Source organism: Anser cygnoides, chromosome 9 (assembly GCF_040182565.1).
Source record: "Anser cygnoides isolate HZ-2024a breed goose chromosome 9, Taihu_goose_T2T_genome, whole genome shotgun sequence".
NCBI lineage: Eukaryota > Metazoa > Chordata > Aves > Anseriformes > Anatidae > Anser > Anser cygnoides.
In genome coordinates this window covers 9,674,645-9,698,445 of record NC_089881.1, presented here as the reverse complement: position 1 = coordinate 9,698,445, position 23,801 = coordinate 9,674,645, and the positions used below count along the sequence as shown (strand labels likewise).

The 23,801-nt window shown below is 42.5% G+C and overlaps 1 protein-coding gene and 1 non-coding gene across 9 annotated transcripts; both read left to right on the top strand.

Moving 5' to 3' along the window:
* Window positions 1-1,894: 1,894 nt before the first annotated feature.
* Window positions 1,895-23,663, top strand: ATG16L1 (autophagy related 16 like 1). 8 transcript variants are annotated; one of them, XM_048063150.2, is made up of 20 exons: window positions 1,901-2,217; window positions 2,863-2,954; window positions 3,086-3,179; window positions 5,421-5,526; window positions 7,028-7,101; window positions 7,300-7,551; window positions 8,397-8,462; window positions 10,733-10,822; window positions 11,585-11,641; window positions 11,834-11,881; window positions 12,602-12,704; window positions 15,334-15,439; window positions 15,558-15,628; window positions 17,123-17,194; window positions 19,205-19,325; window positions 20,145-20,250; window positions 20,754-20,903; window positions 21,251-21,298; window positions 21,658-21,759; window positions 22,172-23,663. In XM_048063150.2, exons 3-20 carry the CDS (start codon window positions 3,157-3,159, stop codon window positions 22,263-22,265), a joined length of 1,689 nt encoding a protein of 562 aa, XP_047919107.1. In that variant the 5' UTR covers window positions 1,901-2,217; window positions 2,863-2,954; window positions 3,086-3,156; the 3' UTR covers window positions 22,266-23,663. The 8 variants fall into 8 exon arrangements, with proteins under 8 accessions (XP_047919101.1, XP_047919105.1, XP_047919103.1 ...); XM_048063149.2 differs by having other exon boundaries at window positions 2,863-2,963; XM_048063144.2 differs by lacking the exon at window positions 2,863-2,954 and having other exon boundaries at window positions 1,895-2,217; window positions 10,736-10,822.
* Window positions 12,948-13,217, top strand: LOC125182714 (small Cajal body-specific RNA 6). The gene has a single exon (XR_007163096.1). It is a non-coding gene; the product is annotated as a small Cajal body-specific RNA 6 (non-coding RNA).
* Window positions 23,664-23,801: the final 138 nt, after the last annotated feature.

Below are 23,801 nucleotides of genomic sequence, written 5' to 3'. Positions count from 1 at the left end.
AACAGTAAAATATATACAGTGTTTTCAATAATTTATGTAATGCCTGAGGACAATTTTTTTATACCAAGAGAAATAGTGGACAATTATTTTCTCTCAGTTTTAGTGAGAAAAGACTACTCACATTTGAGCAGAAGGATTTTTGTTGGGGAGGCTGAAAGAAAACAGGTGGTTAGCAATTAAAAGGTAATGACTTTGGGGCTGATTACATATTAAGGACAAGAAAAAGCCTTGGGAAAGGAGCAACTGAGTCTTCTCCCTTCTCATGTTTCATGTTTGCTTTCCTCTTTCTTTGCAGAGGATTAAAATGTAGAGACAATTTGAAAGGATGAATTTCTCTCAGCTCTGCCTGTCAAGAGTCCAGTAACTGTATCAATAGAATTAGAACTTAAGCATGCAATTACAAGTAATTTTACATTTTTTAACATCTAATTTGAGTTTATGGTTTACAAACAGATGAAAACGTAGGCTGTGTGCTTACACTTGGCCAAATTAGTTTTGTAGAGAACATGTATAACCTTGTGTATTGTGTACTTGGTAAGACAGAGCTGTGCATGAACTATTATTAACTCAGCCAGCAGTGCTCTCTCCTCCGGTGTAATAATCTAGTGAATAATCTATTTTGTTACAATTTAATAATTGCATCTTCATTCATTTACTTAAAAGAAAAACAAAACAATTTGGCATAGTCTGAGACAAAAAGCTTTATGAACTCTGCCCGGTTTGAAATTAAGTTACAATAATGTGGTTACCTAACACATTACTTAATACATTAAGCAGTTTAAAGTAAAGCAATGAAGCAAGACATTGTACATTTTTACATTTGCCAGAGAATGTATGGTGTCTTCATGACACTGGACAGGATGCACTGCTGCAGTGAAGGCTCCCTTTGTAGTTTATGCTGTGTTCCAAATAATTTTTCAAAGTAATCCCATCTAAAAAAACCCCAAACCACGCTTCATCACCACCTTCCTTGGGCAGCTGCATAAGTAAAGGTTTGAAACCGCGTTGCTCTGTGTGCCCCACTGTAACTGGAGGTTTGGCTTATAGTGGAGATTTGGGGAAAAAACAAAGTCGTATTGTAGACCTCTCTATTTTGGGCTATGCAGTACATTACCTTTCTGTTAACTATATAACTTTCCCTAACTATTTAACGTTCTGTGTGCTCACTTTAAAAATAAAAGGCAAGGCACAAACATCAGGCAGGCTGGTCAGACGGCTTGCGCCCACTACTGCACGTGCACTGGTGACTGGGCTCACTAGGCCCCAGCAAAGTCTCACATTCTTCATAGCTCTGCTATGTGACTTAATAGCAAACGCTTTGGTTATTCTTTCAGGGAAGCTCTTTATATATTGTGAGTCATGCTTGTTGAAACAGCGTCTTTTCATCCCCCTTCAAAATACTGGAAGAACTGCTGGAAGAGGTCTCTTGTGATACTTAATTACTAGCGACTTCTCCGAGTTTACAGGAATTCCCAGATTCGTTCCCCATGACTCAGAGGGAAGGGAGGAACGAAAGCCAGCACCCCCTCCTGACGGAGCACCGGCCCGAGGCAGACCGCTCCCAGGGGGGTCGGGGCCCCTCTCCCCTCACGGCCCGCCCCGGGGCCGTGCGCACGCGCCTCCCCCGCGGGGCGCCCTCTCCAAATGGCGGCGCGGGGCGGACGCCGCAGCTCGCCGCTCTCAAGATGGCGGCAGCGCGCGGCCCGCCTGCGGGGAGGGCGCACAAAATGGCGCCGTGCGAGGCCCCCTCTCCTCAGTAGGGCGCCCACCCGCCGGGCGGTGGCGGCGATGGTGATGGTGGCGGCGGCGGGGCTGGCTCCGTGCTTGCCGAGCAGCCGCGGCGCTGCCCGCGGAGGGGAGGGCTGGCGGTGCGGGGGCGGTGCTAGGCGGCGGCGAGGGCAGCCTCTGTCGCCGTTGCGGCGCGCCGCTGCGGTGCGAGGGCCCCTGACGGAGCTTGGCCGCGGCGCCATGGCGGGCGTGGGGCGGCGGCTGCGGGCCGCGCCGGGGGAGCCTCGGTTCTGAGAAGGGTCCCATCCCGCCGCGGGCCGGACCCAGCTCCGGCGTCTCCCCGGTGCTGCCGCTCGCCGCTGCCCCCCGCGGAGATGGCGTCGGGGCTGCGCGCCGCCGGCTTCCCCCCCTGGAAGCGGCACATCGCGGCCGAGCTGCGGCGGCGGGACCGGCTGCAGCGGCAGGCCTTCGAGGAGATCATCGGGCAGTGTAAGCGGGCCGCCGCGTCCCGGCCGCTCCGGGGAGAGGGGGCAGAGAGCCGCGGTGGGGACCTCGGGGCCTCGCTCGTCGCTTTGTCAGAGGAGTGGCTGCGGGTCGCTTCTTAGAGCGAGGGAAGTTGCTCAGTTTGGTTTGTTGGCTTTCCTGGCAGAATAAGTAGTTGCTTCTCCCAGCCCCCTCGCCCACTAAGCCAGTTTTATTCTGTGCGTGAGGATTGTCTTCAAATTGTCTGCGTGGTTCCACCTCAGGGGTTGTGGATTCGCGAACAGTCGCGCTGCTGCCCATGTTCGTGAGCCTTTGTAGGACTCGGGGCGGCCCAGGGGCAGGTTCCCATCCAGCTCTTCCTGGCCCATCCATCTCCTGCCCCAGCTGCAGCAGGGCGAGGGGAAGTGGAGGGGTCACCGGGCGGCTGCTGGATCACACGCAGAGGTGCTTTTTGTTATGGGGAGAAGCAAACAGAGCTCAGCAGGACTGTGTGCAGTGCTGAGTGTGACCAGGGCTCACTTCTCTGGCAGGGCTCTTTTCTTCATTGCTGTCAGATAAGGGAGTATAAAGAGGTTGAACTTTGAACTTCTTGCATTTAATCAGATATCAATACACTTAAGTAATAGCAGTCTCCCTACCAAACTTTCATAGATCCAGTCCCTCACAGCATCTGAACTAAGGAGGAATTCTTGGAGCTGTTGTTGAATACTGCCTTAGCCTGCTGACATCAAAGAGGAGTGCTCGTTAGTGTGGTATAGACTTACGTAATGTTTTGTCATGTCCGAATAATTAAAGATACTAAGTTTTAGCTGGTGAAAAGAACAGGGTGGGAATCTGGTTTTGCTCTTTGGTTATTTTCTTATTGTCCTTTCAGATAACAAGCTACTAGAGAAGTCGGACCTTCACGCAGTGCTTGCTGATAAGCTGCAAGCTGAAAAGTACGACATGCAGAGCAGACATGAGATCAGGTATTTAAAACTTCTTTTGTGTCAGTCAGCTGTCTGTCCTGCGTGTTGTAACCCGAACCACTGATTGACGCATTGTACAGACAACTTCTAGGTTATTACAGTAACTTGGAGTTAAATAAAGTGAAAAACAGGTTGAACTAAAAAATAAGCTAAAACTCTAAATGTGATAAAGTTACAGTACTTTTACATTATGTGGTGGAGAAAGATTTGATCATGTTTTAGACAGAAAGTAATTTACCATGAATTCCAAGTATGGGAATGGACCATTTTGAGCTCTTACTTCTCCTGTGTTTGCCCGCTGTTAATACATAATGAATATGACCTGACTCTTGAAACTGTCCAATCTTAAAAGCATTGCAGAGAGAGACCATTGTCTTAGTTTCAGTCTGGAGGCTGTGTTACTGTGTAGAGTGGGCAGTGGAGAAATGCATGATTGTGAAATGTCAGTCCTAAGCAATCGTCTTACGCTTAAAAAAAAGAAAACACATGATCTGCCTGCTTTTAGCAGGATTTTATCAGGAAACTTCCTTTCTAATGTGGAAATAACACTAGTGCTGCAGGCAGCAGTCATGCTGTTTATTCTGTTGGCACCTGAATCCACTGCAAACCAGTATGCTAGCAGCGTCTCTGTTGTCTGGAGAACACGCAGATTCCAGCACGTAAGGACTACTGGGTTCTCTTTAGTTAGCTCAAAGTTACCTGCTTCCATAAGAATTGCTGTCTCTGAAGTTTTTTTTTTGCTGTATGACACAATGCTGTATGTGTGTCTCATTGGGATGAAAAGCAAATAAATATGTCTGTTGTGTACTGCTACCACTGGTAAGGAAAGTACAACTCATTCTCCAGGAATTGTGGGCAGAACTTCAGTGTTTGGCCAGCAAGCTGGAGTTAACACCTTTGTTAAGGTGTTCTCAGGAGTTCTCAGGAGCTTTCTGAAGACTGTAGTTGTCTGGAACCAACTGTAGTTTATGGGAATCAGATCCTGATTGAACACCTATTCCAAAAGATGAGACTGAGAGTAGAAGAGAATAAGAAGAAATGAACAGTGTCTTCAAACTAAATACTAAGCAGAATTCTGATACTGCCCTTGGAATACGACAGTTCGTTCAAACTGAATGAATTTCCTAATACTAAATTAGTTGAAGAAAAATGCCTTTAATTACCATAACAGAAAGAAGGAGTATCTAGTTCTGGCTATAGATTTATGCACGGCCAGAATTATAGGACCTGTTGGATATCACCACAGGAGTTAGCCTGTTACCTGTTCAGACAACGGTTTTCTAGAAGTGCAGTGTCTTCTATTACAGCATTGGTTCAGGGTTCAGCGAGGTGTTTTTTGTTTGTTTTGAGAAGACCACTAAGTTAATGATGCCACTGTGGGGCCTTCCAGCTTCTGAATCATCATCTACTATCCTCTGGGTTGCTGTCACGTAGAATGACTGCAGAAATAGATGCTTGCAATTTCCTTGCAATTTTCTTGCAATTATAGGAATGAAATTATTTTATTGAAAAACTATAATTTAAAATACAGCTGCTCAGAGTCTCTGTGCAGGTGTGATACATATGTGTGCATGTGCTTTTAAAAAGCTAACTTATGTCTCTGTTCTCAAAGACGCGAGTGATCACCTTTACAATCATAGCTCTTGGGGGGGGGGGGGTTGGCATGTATTCAAACACAAAAACAATAATTTTAAAAAACTTCTTACCACAAGGGGCTAGAACACAGTTGGGGCAATAGAGAAGTGATTTGCAACACCTCGGACTGTAAAACCCAAGGCACTTGTTCCCTAGCTGGAGGCTCTGTCCACTATGGCATACTGTCTCCGGATACTGAGCATCTTCAAGGTCCACCAGCACCCTCCGAAACAGATTTGATTTGGTAAAACGCTTCTGTTTCTTTCAGCATTTGGAGAGTGTACTTTTAAAAGTTACTTGCCTTGGTGCAAATTCAGGCAAAGACTAGCTATCTTTCATTTGAGTTTCAATTCTATTTTAGGAACGTACAAAAAAAGTGAATGAAGTCCTCAGCAAATTTAATTTTACAGTACTGTATAAAGGCATTTTGGTTAGTGAGAGTTGTATTGTTGTGGAGTTTAGCTGTGGTTTAGTTTGTTATGGATGAACTGTATCTTGGCAGTGTAGAAAATCCAAGGGAGATAGTGTCCTGAGACCAACTGGCAAAGGCATGGAAGCAATTGGATTCTAGTTGGTGACATCTCTTCTTTCTCTCTCAAACTGCAGTCCAGGACATGACGGCACATGGAATGATGCTCAGTTGCAGGAACTGGCACAGCTGAAGATAAAGCATCAAGAGGAGCTGACAGAACTACATAAGAAACGTGGCGAGGTTAGAAAGTCCTCTTGTGTTTTGTATGGTTCAAACGTGGCCCATTACAAACATGGCCTTAATTGTACCGAGTTCTTTCGTCATCGCTTTTTCATCATTTCATGTACAGCCTTTTTAAGCAACCCATGCTGATGAATAAAATAAATCAGAGATGGTTGGTCTTTCAAATTGGCTGCCAGGAAATAAGAAATTACATTGTTAGCATAGCATTATTTCTAAGAATTGCTTAGTTTTGTGTTTCATCAGTGCTTTTAACTGTATTTATTAGAGGAGGAAGGAATTAATCTAGCTTAGAGCTGCAAATGACCACCAGTTCTACACTGGAAAGACTTTAAATGAGCAGAGTAAGTGAGGGGGGTAAGTGGCTATGTGTAGTTCCATTTCTCTCTCACTTTGCAGGACTACTGATAGGTAGGAGTGGATAAAACAAGCAAAGGTTCAAAGTGCTATGATGTTCAACTGAAAAGGGATCACTGGTTCTGCCATGTAAATGCAATAGGGAGCCCAGAAGTTCCATCAGTTATGAGTTGGGCCTGTGAGAAAAGGTGCAATTTTTGGATGGGAAAATGCAGAGGCTCCACCAACAGAGTTGGGTGTGTAAAAACCACAGCAGTGGAGAGAATAAATTGAGGACCTAGTACCTGAATGCTACTCAGACTTTTATAGGGAGATGGCAATGACCCAGGGAAAGTCACGCTCCTTTGATGACACCTCACTGGAATTGTAGAGAAGTTCTAGTGTCAGTAATCCTGAGCTTCTCAAAGAGCAGGTAGCTTTCTACAGGAAGCACGCATTGACTAGTCAAAGCGCTGAAAATGCCTTCTTTCCCCCCGGCCTGGTGTCCTGAGCCATCTACCCAGGCAGGCCCCCTTCTCAAAACAGTCTTCCTTCTTCCCAGGCAGCCGAGGCTCTGGGTGCTGTAGGGCTTTCTGCTGCTCACTGCCTGGGTAGCTGCGAGCTGGTAGCAGCAGTTCCTTAGCGTTGGCCTCTGCCCCTCTGTTTTCCTGTGCTCTGCAGAGGCTCCCCTAGCAACTTTGTTTGCAGCAAAGCTGTTTATGAAACACATATTTACAATATGTGAGTTGCACGTCTCCAGTGATGGCTGTCCATGAGTACCTGAAAGACCGATGCTTGGTTGTTGATACTTATTTGTTGGTTTGCTAATTTGGCAATTTCTAGTTACTCTGATTTTTTTCTATTTATTTATTTTTTCTGTAAATACATTGTTTGTGGCTTTACTGAAGAAACATGGGGGAAGAGAGTGAGATGCCAAAGGACAATAACTTTTTGAAAAATCATTTTTAAAAGTAGATTCTTTGATCTAATCCCCTGTGTGATAGGGACAATAAACAAATTGGTACAGAAGATCAAGAAAGACCCGAAAGGTATGCTTTGTGCTTCCAGTGATAGATTGGTCTGTGCTCTCAGTGGGAACTGCTCAGTATTTGTTGTCTAGCTGGCAACCCTGCATTTTTGTAATGTAAATTTCTTCTCTCCGTAGTTGGCCCAGTCTGTAATTGATCTGAATAACCAAATGCAGCAGAAGGACAAAGAGATGCAGATGAATGAAGCAAAGTGAGTAGGAACAGTTACTTCTGTGTGGTTGGTTTGAGACCCAAACTTCTCTCTGGGTAATTCATGTTAAGATATTTTCTAGGAGTCTTACCTACGGGCTAAAAACTCCTTTGTTGTGCATTGTGCAAATAGCACAAAGGTGATGGTATAGGTCCCAAAGGAGATCCTCATTGTTTTGTACATTTTGTTGTCCTTCAGGATTGCGGAGTATTTGCAAAAAATCTCTGAACTGGAGACAGAGTGCCAGGAATTGCGTAGCAAACTACAAGATCTTGAGCGAGCTAATCAGACACTGAAAGATGAATATGATGCTCTCCAGATCACCTTCAATGCCTTGGAGGAGAAACTGAGGAAAACTACTGAAGATAACCAGGAGCTGGTCTCACGTTGGATGGCAGAGAAAGCACAAGAAGCCAATCGCTTGAATGCAGAAAATGAAAAGGATTCAAGGTGAGATTGATCTCTTTTTGATAAACTACTTCCTAATATGCTTTTGAATAGTTAGGAGTGGATAGAATAAAACCACATCCAGCTTTGATCTCGAGACCTATGGATTTACGCACAGTGCAGTGAGAGTCCAGAACTTTGTGTTACTTCCTCTGGCCAGTACAGTTAAATGCTTTTTGAAAATATTTGTCTTTCAAATGAATAAAACATGTTCTTTTGTTTCTTGAGCAACAATGGACTATGGACTAAAGATCATAAATCACGCTGGCATTTTTTGTAGTATTAGACTTGCACTTTTTGTTTGTGTTGAGTCTTGATAATACTCCTAGTTTTAGCCTTTTTTAGCCTAAGCAATTTTTTGGCATCCTGTTAAAAGGAGGAGTTGCCATGAGACTAAACTGTGTGTAAAAGCAAATAATTTTTCTTCCACGTTACCTCTTGTTCAACAGCTAACGATACTTGGAGACCAAGGGCTCTAAGGCAAATATCATACTATGTGGTAGTTCTGTATTACTTCAACTAACATAAGCTTTTTTCTTTAAAGTTCTTGCAATTATTTGGTCTGAGCAAATCTGCAATTATATGGGTCATAAAGGGCTGATGTGCTGAAGGTATGCTGTAAGTGCACTTTGCCATACCATCTAGCTCAACTATCGGTATTGTCTGTGACTGTTCACAATAGGAAAACTGCCTCTTCTGCACTGAGTATCTGGAAAAGCAGGATAAAATTGGGGCAATATTCAGATTTTTTTTTTTTTAATCTTAGGAAGTCAATCAGAACTGTGTACAGTAATCTTTGAGATGAGATTAAGGATTTTTTTAAAATAACCATGTTTTCCTCTTCTTAGGAGACGACAAGCCAGGTTGCAGAAGGAGCTAGCAGAGGCTGCCAAAGAACCCCTGCCTGTTGAACCGTAAGCAGTCTTGATTTATGGAGTTCCTCTCCTTCATCACTTCCTGCTTCGGTTTTATGCAGATGCATGATAAATTACATCTGTGTTATTTCTAAATTTGGTGATGCAGAGGGGTGTTTAAACTTTGGTGTAAAGTCAAAAATGTACAGTAACTCTCCCTAGTTGAATTTCCAGAAGAAGGAACTCTGTTTTGACTAAAAAGAGATATCTGGACTCAAAGTCCTAAGAACAGTTCATACAGTGAATATGTATCCTTATCTCAGCAGGAGAACATTTGTTATGTAGTGCTCTTGGTCTTCCAAATAGTTCTGTAATCATGGAGCAATACACTTTGGAGAGAGCTACATTTCATGTGCGTGAACTACAAATAGCTGTGCTCATGCATTTCCTGTTGGAACAGGTGCTGTGCGAGTTGAGGTGAAAAGATGCTGACCAATTCCATACTGGAATAGGTTTATACTGTAGGAAAAAAAAATTTAGAAAGATGCGGTGTTACTTTTCCTGGCAATCCAGAAATAAGCATCTCAAGTCTACTGTTCTTTGCAGCAGCCAGCTGCACGTGAATATTCACTGCCGTGTTTATTCCTGGATAATCTTTAATCAGCTGACTGAAATGGGAAATTGGTGGTATATGTGCTTTGTGCCAGGTTGATAAGGTTATAGGGTGTTAACCCCCCTGCCATGAGCCAGGACACCTCCCGCTAGACCAGGTTGTACAGAGAGAGGAAATCTGTGCGATTTTTTGTGGCTACCTTCCCTGTTAAGCTTCTTCCTCTCCTTTATCCAAAGAGACTTTCCTATCCTAGAGCTGAGCTCAGAGGTACCTATGGCACAATGTCCTGAATATTTTATTTCCTCTTGTGGTGATGATGGTCTCAATGTTTCATAAATTATTTGATATGAGATGCTGAGAAGTTGGAAAGAAGCCTGTTTAAAAAAAAAAATACTTTTATAAATTATTCAAACTCTGCTTCACAGATGTTTTTGATTTCCTTTTGATTTCATAATTTTAGAGGGTTTTTACTGTATAAATACGCTGCTTACTGAAAGGAAAAACTGCAGCATTTAAAGAAGTATGCTGTGATGTTTAAATTCACTTCAAAAATGTGAAGTTAACATGGGAAGTTCTTTTGCTATATACAATTTTAGTATCTTAAGATTTTGATTTTAAAAAACAAGTATCTCCAAAACGTGTGGGTGTTCTATAGAAATATCAACCTGCTACTATCAGCCAGGGTAGGTATTTTCCATAGCCTCCTCATACACGCTGTCCTCCAAAATTTTAGAAATTCAATCACAGCTATGTTTATGAAATGTGAGATTTAAAATGTTCCCATCCTCTTCAGCGCTTTTGCAGCTGAGATAGTCTTTCCTGATGGCAGGCATTAGTTTATTCGTACTTAAATGCCAAATTTAAACTTCCTGATCAGTCAAATGTCATCAGGTTGACACAATATGTTTAAAAATAGTTTGTCCTGCAAAATCAGCAGTGCTTGAAGGAAAAATCCTAGGCTGTCAGAGCCCGTGATAACTAATGGGAGAAAAACCTTCTGGCATTCGCTAAACAGCTTAGCTGGATTAATTTATGGCGCATAAATTGGAACCTCACAGTTATCTTCAGTTATACACTGGCGTGTAAATAACGTGGTGACCCAAAACATGCTCGTGCTTACAGTATAGAAAGTATTAGGACTTACTTGCTGTGGATGAAGAGGGAGAGTTTAAGCCCTTTTGCTTACCTAATAAAACCTTGTTTTGGAAAAAAAAAAAGCAAAAAAAAAAAAGGGAAAAATGTAAATAGGGTATTACTATATTTGGGGCCGCAATAACAACTCTGATTTTTTGCTGTTTGGTAATTGTTTCATCTAATAGAGTAGCAAAGTCTCGCTTGGATCCTTACAGCATATGTAGCACTGCAGGCTGAGATACAATGCCTGTAGTAAAGAGAATCCGCAAAATGTGCCTGTCAGCGTAAATACAGAGGGGAAAAACTGTCACTGAGGAGTATAATTGGCAGTTTGAAAGAACAAACCTGAATTTAAGTGTTGCATGTGCTTGTTTTCCAACAGTGTATGTTGAATGTAGTGTCTGAGCGACGGCTAGATCGGTGTCTGTTGTCTTGATCTACCTCCATGTCACCCAGCTGAGTAAACCTGGATGTGGGCTGGGGTCAAGCAGTACCAACCATTCGGTTCCCATACATCAGTAGGCGGCTTCTACGGGAGGCTGTGTGTGGCTGGTTGGAAACGAGGTGTTTTCTCTTACTTCAGCAGGGATGATGATATTGAAGTGCTTGCGGATGAAACCTCTGACACAGCTGAGGAGACGTCTCCAGTGCGAGCTGTTAGCCGAGCATCCAGGTTTGTGCACAGAGATTTTTGTACCCTGTCATTGAGGAAGAACAAGAGATTTAGAACAATTAAAGGAATGATGTTGGGAATATTACTTAGTTTTTACTCACCTTTATCTGGAGCACAGTTCAGTATTTCCACCTCCTAGGTACTTCCTGCTTTCCAGTAGGAAACTCACTACAGGCTGTGTTTTCTGTTACTGTGCTCTAGATGTGTTGTGTTTTCCCTTTGCTGTTTTAACCAAGCTAAACTAGTGTCTGAAAATCTGGTAATGGTAAAAACCAAGGTTTAAAACTAAAATGGGCAATAAAATGGATACCACAGTGCCTGTTCTATTTTATCTGTTACTGTGCAAGGTATCAACATGGCTTTGCAAACAGCTGGGCTTTGGGATTCTATTGAAATACTGAAACTATCTTCACCTAGATTAAATTCATTTTTTCCTAAAATCATGAGTGGAAAGTAAGAGGGAATTATGAGAGCCTGGATTAATTTGATTGAAACTTAATACTTGGCAAATTGTTATATCTAAAATCAGTAATTCACAGAGTGGATGCTGAGGGCAGTTGAAGAAACTCCCCTCACAGCTGTGCTCTGAGTTGTAGTTTGGTGGCTTTTGTACTGATGCCTGCCTTTGGTGTTTTCTGACTTGGGACTGGGTCTGTGCGGGAGGGAATCTTTCCAGAGACTTGGTGCTATGAACTGTGTTTGTCTTGATCTTTATTTGGAGAAGCTATTCACAAGGTTTAAACCTGTCCTCCCCTCCTTCAGTAAGCGACTCTCCCAGCCAGCTGGAGGCCTTCTGGACTCTATCACTAATATCTTTGGGTAGGTTAGAACACTTTCACCTCCTTGTTTTATGTATTGGTTTCAATGTACGCCAAAATCTTGGTGATGCAGGGAATACAAACAGTTTCAGCCTTTCTTCTAGCTTCTGCCTTTCTTTTTTTCTTTTTTGTTCTCCTCAACTTCCTGTTTCTTCCATCTTGCCGTGTGCTGACCTCTGACCTTTCCCTCCAGTCTGTCTGAGTCTCCCCTTTTGGGACATCAATCTTCTGATGCTGCCAGGTGAAAAACATTATCCGCTCTTAGTCTAGCATGTAAATGTATTCCGTTGGATTGACATGGAACAAACCTGCATTATCCTGATTAGTTTTCAGATATTGATATCCCTGGCTAGAAACTGTCTGCAGTTAGAGATGCAATGAGCCCCTCTTTGCGGAGAGAATATGTGGGATTTGCTCTTAATTTCCACTGCACTTAGCTCCTCTAATAGGGTTATTTTGAAAATAAGTCTTTGGGTTCTGTGCTTAGTGTCCAGAGTGGAGCCAGACCTTCTAAGTCAAGCTCTCCATTAGGTGGATGGTCTTTGCTTAAGTGGTGCAGCCTGAGCTTTTGACTGGAGTGTTTTGCTGCCTGGAACGTAGTGCTGCAGTGATGTTCAGTTTCCCTAGACACAGTGACAGAGCTGCAGTCTCTCCAGCTAAGCTCAGCTGCAATCACTCCCATGTTTCTGTGCTATTAGAAAAAGATGTCTGCTTCAAGATGAGGTCAGTAATCAGTTCTGGTAACTTATCTGGCATACTGTGAAATATCTAAAGCCACAAGCGGATGTAGTGCTGTATGATAAATGTTTTTGAAAGACTGGATAAAAGAAAGTAAAAACTCCACCCCCCATTTTTTTATCCCTGTACAGTGTAGTTAAGTGACAGGTACAGATCTGGATGAACTCAGGAGAAACCATGTTAATTAAGTTTGTTTGTAAAATATTTCTTTGTTTCATCTCAGGAGACGTTCTTTGTCCTCGTACCCTGCTCCCCAGGATAGCGCAGAGCCACATCCGGGTGCCAGTAAAGAAGTGAGAGTGCCCACTACTGCAATATGTGTCTTTGTAAGTACAGAAGGAATTCCCATTTCTACCATCCCTTTTACTGTCTTTGGAGGAAGTGAATCCTATCTGCATCCTGGACATTGATCTCCTGAAACTGCTTCCATTGACATGGCCAAATGAGAAGGAATTCTTGATTTTGTAGCGTAGTTCAGCCTATTTAATTTTTAGCCCAAAAGCTTCTCAGAACCTTTGCGTTCCCAGGTGTGGTTCTGTTCCACATGTCCCTGATGTCTGTTTTGCTGAGGTCGATGATGACTAGTAAAAGGTCTGATGGCACAGGGGAGTTACACCCCATTACCGTCTCGGCTCCCAGCAGTCCTTGTTCTGTCATGCCGTAGTAGAGCTATGACTGAGGAAGAGACTGCTGACAGTTTGGGATTAATTCAGTTCCAGTTCTCCACAGTGAAGGGGTTGTGGCACTGAATGTCATCCAACAGACGTGGTTAAGAGGAGCTTGTGGTAGTGGGGTGTCTTCATTGGTTGTGTGTGATCTAAAGTTTTCAAGCTGAGACCTCCTTTATGCATTGCTGTGGCCTCACGAGGCCAAACTTAAATTTCCATGATGGGTGTTGTCTTCTGAATGAAATGAAAGATACTGTGGTGGATCGTCTTGTAAAATAGTTGTTTGGACATTCCTCTTGAGTTTTCTCAGGCGGTCCATCAAAAGCTTTTTCCAATGCTACCATAGATATGAAATTACTTGATTTTTTTTTCTCCATTCAGAAAAATGGAGTGGCCATATAGATAGAGTTCACAGCAGCATGGAGGCTTGTGTGCTGCTGGCCTGCTCTGTTTCCTTCTCTAGTGGAAGTTGTGTGGTGGAGGGAGTGGTAGCTGTGTTACCTGATGGTGAGAATAGGGCCATAACCTATGTGACAGTGTGGAGCTGGCTTGAGTAGGGAGCTTCACAGGAGGCGTTCCTGACTATGGTATGTGATAAAGCCTCTCTCCTCCTCTGGCTATGTACAGCAAGTGGAGTTGATTAATAAATGAAAATCCTAAGTAATTTTGTCATATACGTGTATGAGGTGTTCAAGACCCATGTGAGAGGCTGTTTGTACCTTTCTCTGAATCTTCTGTAACACCGTCTGAACTTCTAGAGCAGCACAGTGTGAGGGGGCAAGCCACAGTAAACTCTGCTGACCCTTAATCTTGGCAACATGGCAAATGCTGCCCTGTTCTAATTCCCTATTGTTGCAGCAGGGATAGAAGCAGTCGCAGTGGTAAGTCTGTCAGACTGGCAGGATGGAGGTGATGCTTGGTTAGCAGAGAGATATTGAAAGGAAAAACTGCTTCCTCATTCCATGACAACCCATATGTTCCTCCTGGAGATGATCTGTGTTACATTTTAGTTCCTGTTTTTGGAGCCCAGGTGGAGTATGAGGACATGTCTAGGTCCAATAGAGCAGTGCAGAGCATTCTGAAAATGAATGGAAGGAGTCTGTCAGACGTTTGGCAGATGTCGAGAGTCTTGGATTTCAAGGAGTGATGAGGGCTCATATTTGGAGAGAGAGAAGCAGAAAAGGCTTGGTAGGGAGGAGGAGGTTGTCACTTCAGCCAGCATTGTGGGATGTCATTTCTGAGCAAGAATTTTGACTAATTTTGTTCAGAATGGCTCTTCTGCACTTCTAGAAAGACCAGGCTTTTGAACTGTGATGACCACTAAATATGAGCTGACAGAACAAGTTGAAGCAACAAGTTCCAGGAGAAAAAAAGTTTCCAGAAAACTGATTTCACAAGAACACTTACCGACAGTTCTTTAAAAAATAAAAAATAGAAGTACAGCAAATGAGTGAAGAACATGGTATTAATATTGTGGGGGAAGAAAAGGGGTAAGTACTGTAAGACTGTAAAATTGTCGGGTAAAAAAAGGATTTTGATACTAAAATTACCATTCCTGTTGAAGGTTAAGAATCACTATTAAGTGGCCAAACCAAGCTTCAAAACATCAAGCTGTGCAAAAGCTTTAAAAAGTGCTTTTAACGCTGCGCCTGTTAATAGGAGCCACGGCTTAAACCCAAGTTCCCTGTGAGCGAAGTGCTGTTCCAAGTCACAACCATGCTGTTATTATTTAATTGCAATACAAGGCTGCAGTATCTCCAATACAGTGCATGAATGCACTTAATTTGTTATGGTGTCTTCAAGCAGACTTTCCAAACTCAAGCCTGACTTGTGTCCTGTGGTTGCATAAACTGGCTGGATCATATTCCGTTGCTGGCTCTAGGTGAAGAAATAAAAAGTTAATTTCCTTCTGTGACATGTCACCAGTTCATGTTCTCTCTCCTTTCCTTATTTTTTTTCTGTTATAACTGAAAATAAAAGCTGTAACTTACGAAGACTGAACTTACAAAGCATTGTAAGGCTTCTGGTAGTTTATTGTCAGGATTAAGCCTTTGCTTGTATTTTCCTTCATAGGCTCTTGATTTCTTTAGATAAGAAACAGCCTTTTTGCTCTGTTTGTATGCCATCAACCATAGTTTCAGCCCATGGCTTTATTTCCGATGTGCTGCTGGAAGATTTACCACTGTAGTTCTGTATTGCCTTTAAGTTCTATAGCTTTCTAATCCGTGGGCTTTGGGTCTATGCTAACTCCACTTTGGGTGGTTGTTCTGTTCCTCCTGCTCCTCAGGATGCACACGATGGGGAGGTGAATGCAGTGCAGTTCAGCCCTGGCTCCCGGTTACTAGCAACAGGAGGCATGGACCGGAGGGTTAAGCTTTGGGAAGTCCTGGGAGGTAAACGTTTTCACTGTGGGGTATTGTGGGGTATTAAATAAACTCATGTTATAGTTCACTTTGTGTCAGCTTCTGTTCTAATCCATTGCTTAAGTTTTGTTTGTCTTTCTCTGTGCAGATAGATGTGAGCCCAAAGGTTCCCTCTCTGGTAGTAATGCTGGGATTACAAGCATAGAATTTGATAGTGCTGTGAGTATCTGTGATATCCACTGTTTGTAATTGGGTATAAATTAAGAAATTCATGTTGTGCTCTGCTACCAGCGTTCTGATGCTTTGAGAAGTTAGTTAAGGTATGAATTAACACTTACGAAGAGTTAACTGCAAATGGTCCAAAATTATACAAGAGATAAGCTGCAGTCTGTGTAATTCTGAACTTGGCTTTGCAACTCAGATGCAGCTCAGACATCAGCTTTTATGGGCTACTTTGATAAAATGCTTTAGGCTTTGTGTAACATGGAATCAGTCTTTCCACTAAAGGTGACATAACAGCACAAAAGCAGCAAATAGCACTGAGGCTTTACTTCTGTGAAGCTTTTATTTTAACGGGTGCTTTGCTGAGGTCTGTGACGAATAGCAAAAGCTCTCATTGTCTTGAGACTTGCACTTCCATTACCTTTTCTCCCAGCAGTTTCTCACCAGAATACAGTCACACCACAATACTGGTGTGACTGGCAGCATGTTTGCTGACAGCTCATGGTATGCTCGGTTCTTGTTAACCTAAAGTATTGCAGATAGGATTGTGATCAGCATCCAACAGACCTACTTGAAGGAGTTTGAGGTCTTGGATTGTTACATCTGGACATAGGATCTGTCTCTTCTGCCAGGGCTGCTTCCATAACACAACACATAGAGACTAGACCAAAGCTGAAGTAATTTCATCAATTTGGTGATTCTCTGTGCTGAACTTTACTGACACACATCCATAGCATTTTTCCTTCGGATGTTAACTAGCTCATTAGAGATTTGCTGGGGTGGTTAATCTGCATGATAAGTTAGTTCTGATTTTTATTTGTTTAAGGTGGAACACATTTGAGGTGAGAGCTGCCTGAGGTGAGATGCTGATAGACTTTAAGGACTTGTTTTTTGCCTCACAGAAGTCTTTGAGTTTCTCAGGAGTATAAGTGTGAATCTCGCAGTGAGCACTTTTCATCTGGGATGACTTGAAAGCCCTAAGCATAAAGCCATGCACAAATCTACCTGTCTGTCCTTGAATGGATGTAGTTGTTGGAATCTTAATATGTTAGAGTTGTAATGAAAATGGCAAGAATTGGGCCAGTTCTCCTCTGAGGAATGCTGCTATTGGGAGGGTTCTTCCCTGTACAACATGACGGCAAAAAGAATAGATAAGGGTGAACTAGAATTCAGTTCCTCACTGCAGCAGCTGGGGGCAGAAGAAGGAGAAAGTACTTTCTGGTCTGGTTATTGTTAACTCCTTTCATCTGTAGTCATGATTCCACAATTCGCTGTCACTGTTTGGTGAGAAGAAAAAGCTACGGCGTTCTAGAAAGTTGTCACGCTAGCTTTCCTTGCTGGTTATGTGCTTATTAGGTTTTTGTTCTTTTTTTTTTTTCCCCTTGGCAATATAGCACTAATACGGCTCTAATGACTTATTGGAAATACTTAATACTTTTCGTTTCCATATTGACTAGCAGCAGTAGTTTTAAATTAATCTTGTATTCGCAGGGTTCTTACCTCCTGGCAGCTTCAAATGACTTTGCCAGCAGAATCTGGACGGTTGATGACAATCGATTACGGGTGAGTCTCTTGAAGAAGTCAAAGAGCTCAGGATGTTTTTGTCCTGTATTTCCAGTTTTGTGTCTAAGGGGGCCAGTATAGTTTTGAAAGCTGGACGCTTACAGACACTTTCAACAATTCTTTTTGTTAAACAGATCTTTATTTCTCTTTAATTAAAAAATCTTTGCAGCAAGACCTAAAATAAAGTATTGGTCTCTGTGTAACCATGTATTTACTTAATATGAAACTTTACATCCCTCTATGTGGAAACTTAAATGCTTCTTATTGTTCTTGAAGAGCTACTTAAATATTTTAGCTTCAGTCTAAGGAGAGAGCTGCTGAAGAAGGGGGTGCAGGAAAGGGGTTTGTTTTTGTGGAAGTCGAGGCAGTATTCTTGAGTCCTTGGCCTAGCTGTTAAAGGCAGCAAGCCTAAAGGTGCTTGAATTTATTCTCAATATCTTTTGAAAGATTCCTTCTTCGTACTCACATTCTTATCCAACAGTTTAGCTCATGTTTAAAGAAGGGTTTACTTGTGACTGACCATAAAAAAAAAAATCTCTTTTCAGCTTTCCATAAGGCTTTGTTTGTTACCATTCCTATGTACACTTTTCCTCAACTTTTTATTTTAGGAAGCTGCTACTTTGATTTGAATCTTCTGGTACGTCACATGTGAATTATAACCTACAGCTGCATTGTAATCCACTGGGTAGTTCCCAGTCTGGGGAAGTCAGGCCTTGTTTATGGAAGTGACGAATGCATCAGGTTCTTTTGCAGCTTTTCTTTGGCTGCAAATTCTACAGTTGGTTGTGAGTTATTGTGAGTAAAAGTTTAGCAGGCTAGCGATAACTAACTTCTTTGCGATGAGTAATCCCCACAAGCATCTATCTAGCTTCACAATATCGCCCTGTAATTTTTCTGGTAGTCTTGGTGACTAGTGCATTCACTGCTCATTTGCTAGCGCTGAGATAAAATACTGCATTGTTTCAAGTATGTGGTATGGATTTGTCATGCCTTGCACGTGAGCAGGAGGCAGTGAAGCTGAAATCATGGTAAACTTTGCCACAAATTCAGTATTTAAATGCAAATAAGTATATGTAATGACTGTGCATCAACAGCAGAAAAGAGATGCAGATCTTCCTTTCTGAAATGTGTCCTTTCTTGAGACCACGTGGTCTTTACGGGATGATGCATTGCTTCAGAGTTTGTTGTGGATTTAATTGTTTTTTGTGTGTTTTTTATCAAGCTTTGCTCACATTCCTTTCTCTTCTCAGGTTTGTTCTTCTGTATTTCCCATCCCAGATTGCTTCGTGTAATTTGACAGTCCTTTGAGTATTTCAAAAAAAAAAAAAAAATTTGATTATATACCAGAGATTTCTCTTGTGTTTTTTTTCCCCAAAGGTCTTACTTCAGTCGCTCATTATTTGTTTTGTGATTTGGCATGTAAATATTCAGCAATTTGAAGTGAATGCAGTTCATGTTCCTCTTAGCCCCAGAGAGCCTTCCCCTGCACTGGGTGAAAACAAAGGCAGTTACAGAAACTGCTGGAGGGAGTTTTTCTAAAATCTTTGGTTGTCTTAGCTTTCAGGTTTGAGAATGTAACAACAGATGAGACTAGATATCCTGCCGTATCCTTGAGAGGATCTCATTATAAAAACCTGAAAACACCATTTCCCTCTTCAGTAATCCCTTCTCCTCATTTCTCATGCAAGGCTGTGCTGCAGTTGCCATCTACCCATGAAACTAGGGTGTAATGGGGTGTTGTGAAGGAGAGCTCACAGGTTCCCTGGATAGCTAAAGAAATTGCAGCCACGGGTGACCTGTGTCTCAAAACTTCAGGCTGAGCTCTGCGGTACTTAACATTCCTACTCAGTGTTGATCGCTGTTTATATATAGATCTTTTTTTTTCATGCAATGCAGTAGACATGAAAATCGTGACTTAAGGTTGTGATGTTGTTGTATAGAATTGGTAACCTATGAGAAAACGAGCAAGTGGAACTGTGCGCTTTTACTGTGTAAATCTCTTTTCCTCAGCACACTCTGACAGGTCACAGCGGTAAAGTTCTGTCAGCCAAGTTCTTGCTGGACAATGCACGCATTGTTTCGGGAAGTCATGACCGGACCCTCAAGCTCTGGGACCTCCGCAGCAAAGTTTGTAAGGAAGCCTAACTTTTCATCCACGTTCTCTGTTTCTAGTGGATGTAAATGGAAGTCTGCCATAAACCAGATAATTTCATCTTCTTCTTAGTCTAAAAAAGCAAAAACCAGCAGCCATGCTACATTCTGTTGTTATTCCAGTAATCAGATTCTTTCTGCTTGTTACCTAAAATAAGAATAAGAAATCATGTATACAGGAAGCACTGTTAATGCTATTATATTAAGAGCAGCTGTGTTCTGTGAGCTTTCTTTGTTTATCAATCTATGGAGTGGGTATTTTAGTCTTCCACTAAAAAGGCTTCCACTTGGAGCCAACTCAGTTGTTTATTTTATTAACCCTGAGGTATATGGAAATATCTCTTGGAAATGTGTCAGAACGTATCAAATGAAGGAGTTGCTCAGATTCAGATTTTTCTTCGTGAGAAACACTTTATTTCCTAATCTGCTCTTCTACTGATGGCTCTTGAACTTGCTTGAACGAGAGAAGAATCGGGATACAAGGCTACCCTAATACATACCCCAAACATAGGTCATGTTGACAGTTTCACGTTCTTTAGCAGTAGCAAATTATAGCTAGCTAAATAGGAAGTGGAAGTAAAGCAGCTGTCCTGGGAGCATTTAAAGGGATTTTAGATACAGCAAAGGAGATTGAAAAGGGCAAAGAGGTTGCTGAAGACTTAAGTCAGGATTATTCTAAGATAGTTTGACTGCCCTGTGATGCTCTGTGGGCACTGCTCTGTGTAGCTGCTATGTTACGTGTGTGTATAGTGATTATTTTCTGACTCTGTTTTCATCAGATCTGATTTATCCTTTTTAGGTATAAAAACAGTGTTTGCAGGATCTAGCTGCAATGACATCGTATGTACCGAGCAATGTGTAATGAGTGGACATTTCGATAAGAAAATTCGTTTCTGGGACATCAGGTAAAAGTTGAGAGTGCTTACACTGCAGCAATAGCTCTAGAATTGTTGTCCAAGTGTAAGCTGCTAGGCCACTCTTCTTCCTGAGCGTGGAAGCTGGAGAGACTAGTCTGTGTTTTAGAAAGCTAGTGAAAGAACCATTTGTTACTGCTCTTATTACTGTGTTGTTTTTTTTTTTTGTGGGGTTGGGATTTTTTTAGGATGCCTTTTTTTCCTGGAAAGGCAGTCTGCTTCATTGCGGATATTTTGTGCTGGTCAATACTTGCCTCTCTAGACGTTATTTAGTTTTTCAGTGGGTGGAGTTGTGAGGAAAATAGGGTCTGGCTGTTGGCTGGTATTGTTGCCCACAAAGTGGGATCTTGCTGGGGAAAAACTCAAAATGTGAGAATAAGCCAGTAATTCTTTCTCTTCCTCTTTCACATTGAGATAAGTCAACGTTTTGATGCAATGGTTTGGCTTCTGGACTCTGGTTTACTGTTTTCTTTTTTCTTCCCATCTTGTCTTAGAACCGAAAGCATAGTAAAAGAACTGGAGCTGCTTGGGAGGATCACAGCTCTGGACCTGAACTCTGAGCGAACAGAGCTGCTGACCTGTTCCCGTGATGATCTACTAAAGATCATTGATCTGCGGGTTGGTGCTGTCAAGCAAACATTCAGGTGAGCGTGCTCCCCTCAAGAACACTTGGAATTTCAAACCTCTGGTTGCTGATTGCTCTCAATATCGGATTTTTTCAACATTTCTATGGACTGCTTTGTCCCCTATCTTTTTATGAATCCCACATTAGTAGCAAAGTTCTCTGCAGTCTAACAGCAAAGCTCTGTTATGGTGTGTCTTTTCATTTGCCTCTATAAAGGAGGTAGATGGGAAAGGTAAAGGAAAGAACTACTTCAGACATGATTTTTTTGTGTATGAGAAACAGGAATTGTGATAAAGGGGTACTGGAGGTTATTCTGAACCATCTTCGTAAAAATGATGTTACAGTTATCTGATTTTAACTTTTCAGTGCCCAAGGGTTCAAATGTGGCTCTGACTGGACGAGAGTTGTGTTCAGGTAAGGTCAGATATAAGGAAGATATCCTCTGTTTAAATCTGATCCCCAGCAAGTGAGAGATTCATCATGTTTGGCTGTATTGTCTCCATTTACAGCTAGAAAAACTTTGGACAGAATTTGTTATTTGCTCAAGGCTACCTCTTATTCAAGACAGTGTATCTGTACGTCTTGATCAACTTTCTTGGAGGCTTTCTGATTTATAAGTTCTTTTGCTCTTAGCAGATGCTAACACAGTTTTTTAAAGAATACACAATACCAAGTTGCTTGCTTAGGAAGTTGAACGTGAAATGATGATTTGTACTTATAAATTGCTGACTTGAAGAAAATGTTTTGTGCGTTCTACTCCTCTGACCTCGTAGCCCTGATGGTAACTACGTGGCTGCTGGTTCAGCTGACGGGGCCCTCTACATTTGGAATGTGCTCACTGGGAAATTGGAGAGGACTCTTGCAAAGCATCACAGGTGAGGGGAAGCTGGCCATTTAATCTGAAGCAGGGACCTAGGTTGTGAACCTTGATGAGCGATGAAAGAACTGTAGTCATACAGCTTTACTGTTCACATTGGTGTGCAAGAATTTTAATTCAGATTCTTTGTGAATTCATGTCAGTATTCTCAAGATTGACCTAAGGTTAGGTTTGTTATTGTTCAACTTCTTAAATTGACATATGATTCTAATAAAGTACATTTAACACATTCTGGAAAAAACAGTATCCCTGTTAGGCTATTGAAAGCAGGACTATCCTGAGAGTTGAGAATAAAAGTGCTTGTTCTTTTGTAGTCAGGGTACTAGAATATTTCATTCCCTTGTTAAGTGCTGTTGTGGAATTAGCTTTTGGTTTGTTTGTTTTAAACTTATACCTGGCTTCCCTTTCAGTTCTTCTATCAATGCAGTCGCGTGGTCACCAGCAGGTGCCCATGTGGTCAGTGTGGACAAAGGAAACAAGGCTGTCCTGTGGGCTGAATTTTGACTGGACGGAGGGTGGAGGGCAGAGCGTCCAGCGCCTCTGTGTATGGCGGTGCTGGTCCGTGGCCAAGCAGAATGGAGACCCGAGCCCAGATCCATCCGGAACGGGGATATTGACAAGTGCGTGGGCTTCGCTTTCCAGAGGAAAGTTCCAAAGCAGTGGAGAAGGAGCCTGAGTCAGAGACTTCTTATGGCTGTAACCACACTGTGGCACTCGGACTCGGCAAGGGATTAGCTGTTCTGGATGGAGAATGCTACTTAGTCATGCCTTTACGTGCAGTAGCTATGCACCAAGTGGAGCTGAAGATACTAGCGGGATTCCTCACCAGACAGCTGTGCCAAATACTCTATCACACAAATGTACCTACAGCACTTCTGAGTTGGAAATGTTGGAAAGAAGTTACTCTGTATGCTGGCTTAATACATGTCCTGTCTCCTGTGTTCCATTTTTGTGGCCTAGTTCAGGTGTGGGGTGAGAAGATCCTGAAATGGGGATGGGTCCTAGGCAGGCTGAAGTGTTGGGAAGCTTTTGTAGCATCTCCAGTAGCTCTGGCAGCTCTGCCTTTGAGTTATCAGCTCAATTCAGAGCTGCTCTGATTCTGACACAGGTTCTCCAGTGCTGTCATGCAAACTCCTATCAGTTTTATCTGATTTTAAGGAGACTGTTCTTCAGGACTTATGCACCCTTTTGTTAAAATGCCCCTCAACAGCTGGGGTACCACAAAATAGGAGATCTTAAATCTTTCTACTCCACAGGCAATTGGGTTAGTGGGTGTGATGAGAGAAGTTGAGCTTCTGCCGTGCTGCTGTGCTAAGGAATGTAGTCATACTGTGACTTCAGTACCAGAACAGAGATGTTTGGTCCCTTCTTCTGTTCATCCGTCCTGTCCTGGAGGCTGTCAGTAGAACACAGGGGAGCAGCGGGGTTAAATCTCAATTCCATTGTTTTGGTGCTGGCAATTCCAGGCCTCTTTTCTCCTTGAGCACATGTGCAATATTCCCGTCTGCGCTGGAGCCCTCTCTCTGCTATGGAGCAGCGTCTTGGCTCTGTCCCTGTTAAAGCATCCAAAACCACAGTGTGGCTGGGTGTGAGCTACCTGGTGACTTTATCCAGCTAAACCTATCCACATCGTCTGGGCCTCAAGACAAGCCACCAGCGTTTTATTGCCTTTTTATTTGCACTTTATTTTCTTCTCTCCTGATTGTGTTTTACTAAGGAAGTGTGTTCTTTGGAGGGGCTGGGTTAGTGGGCAGCTGCTGTAACAGGCATCTCACTAACCTAGCCTTTTGCTCAGGCACCTTCTGTCGAGGGGAATTAGAGTATACAGGGCAAACTTTTTATTTATTCAGCTGCCCATAAGAACTTGATTGTAAATAAACCTGTGTTCTGCTTTTAAAAACCCCACAATGTTCTGATTCATTTGTGTGTGTGTGCTTGTGTGTGAGATGTTCTGAATGAGCAAAGAGTGGGGACAGAAATGTCTTTCTATGCTGCTTTCCTGATGAATCGTAGACTTGGGTTCAGCCGCATTGTGGGATT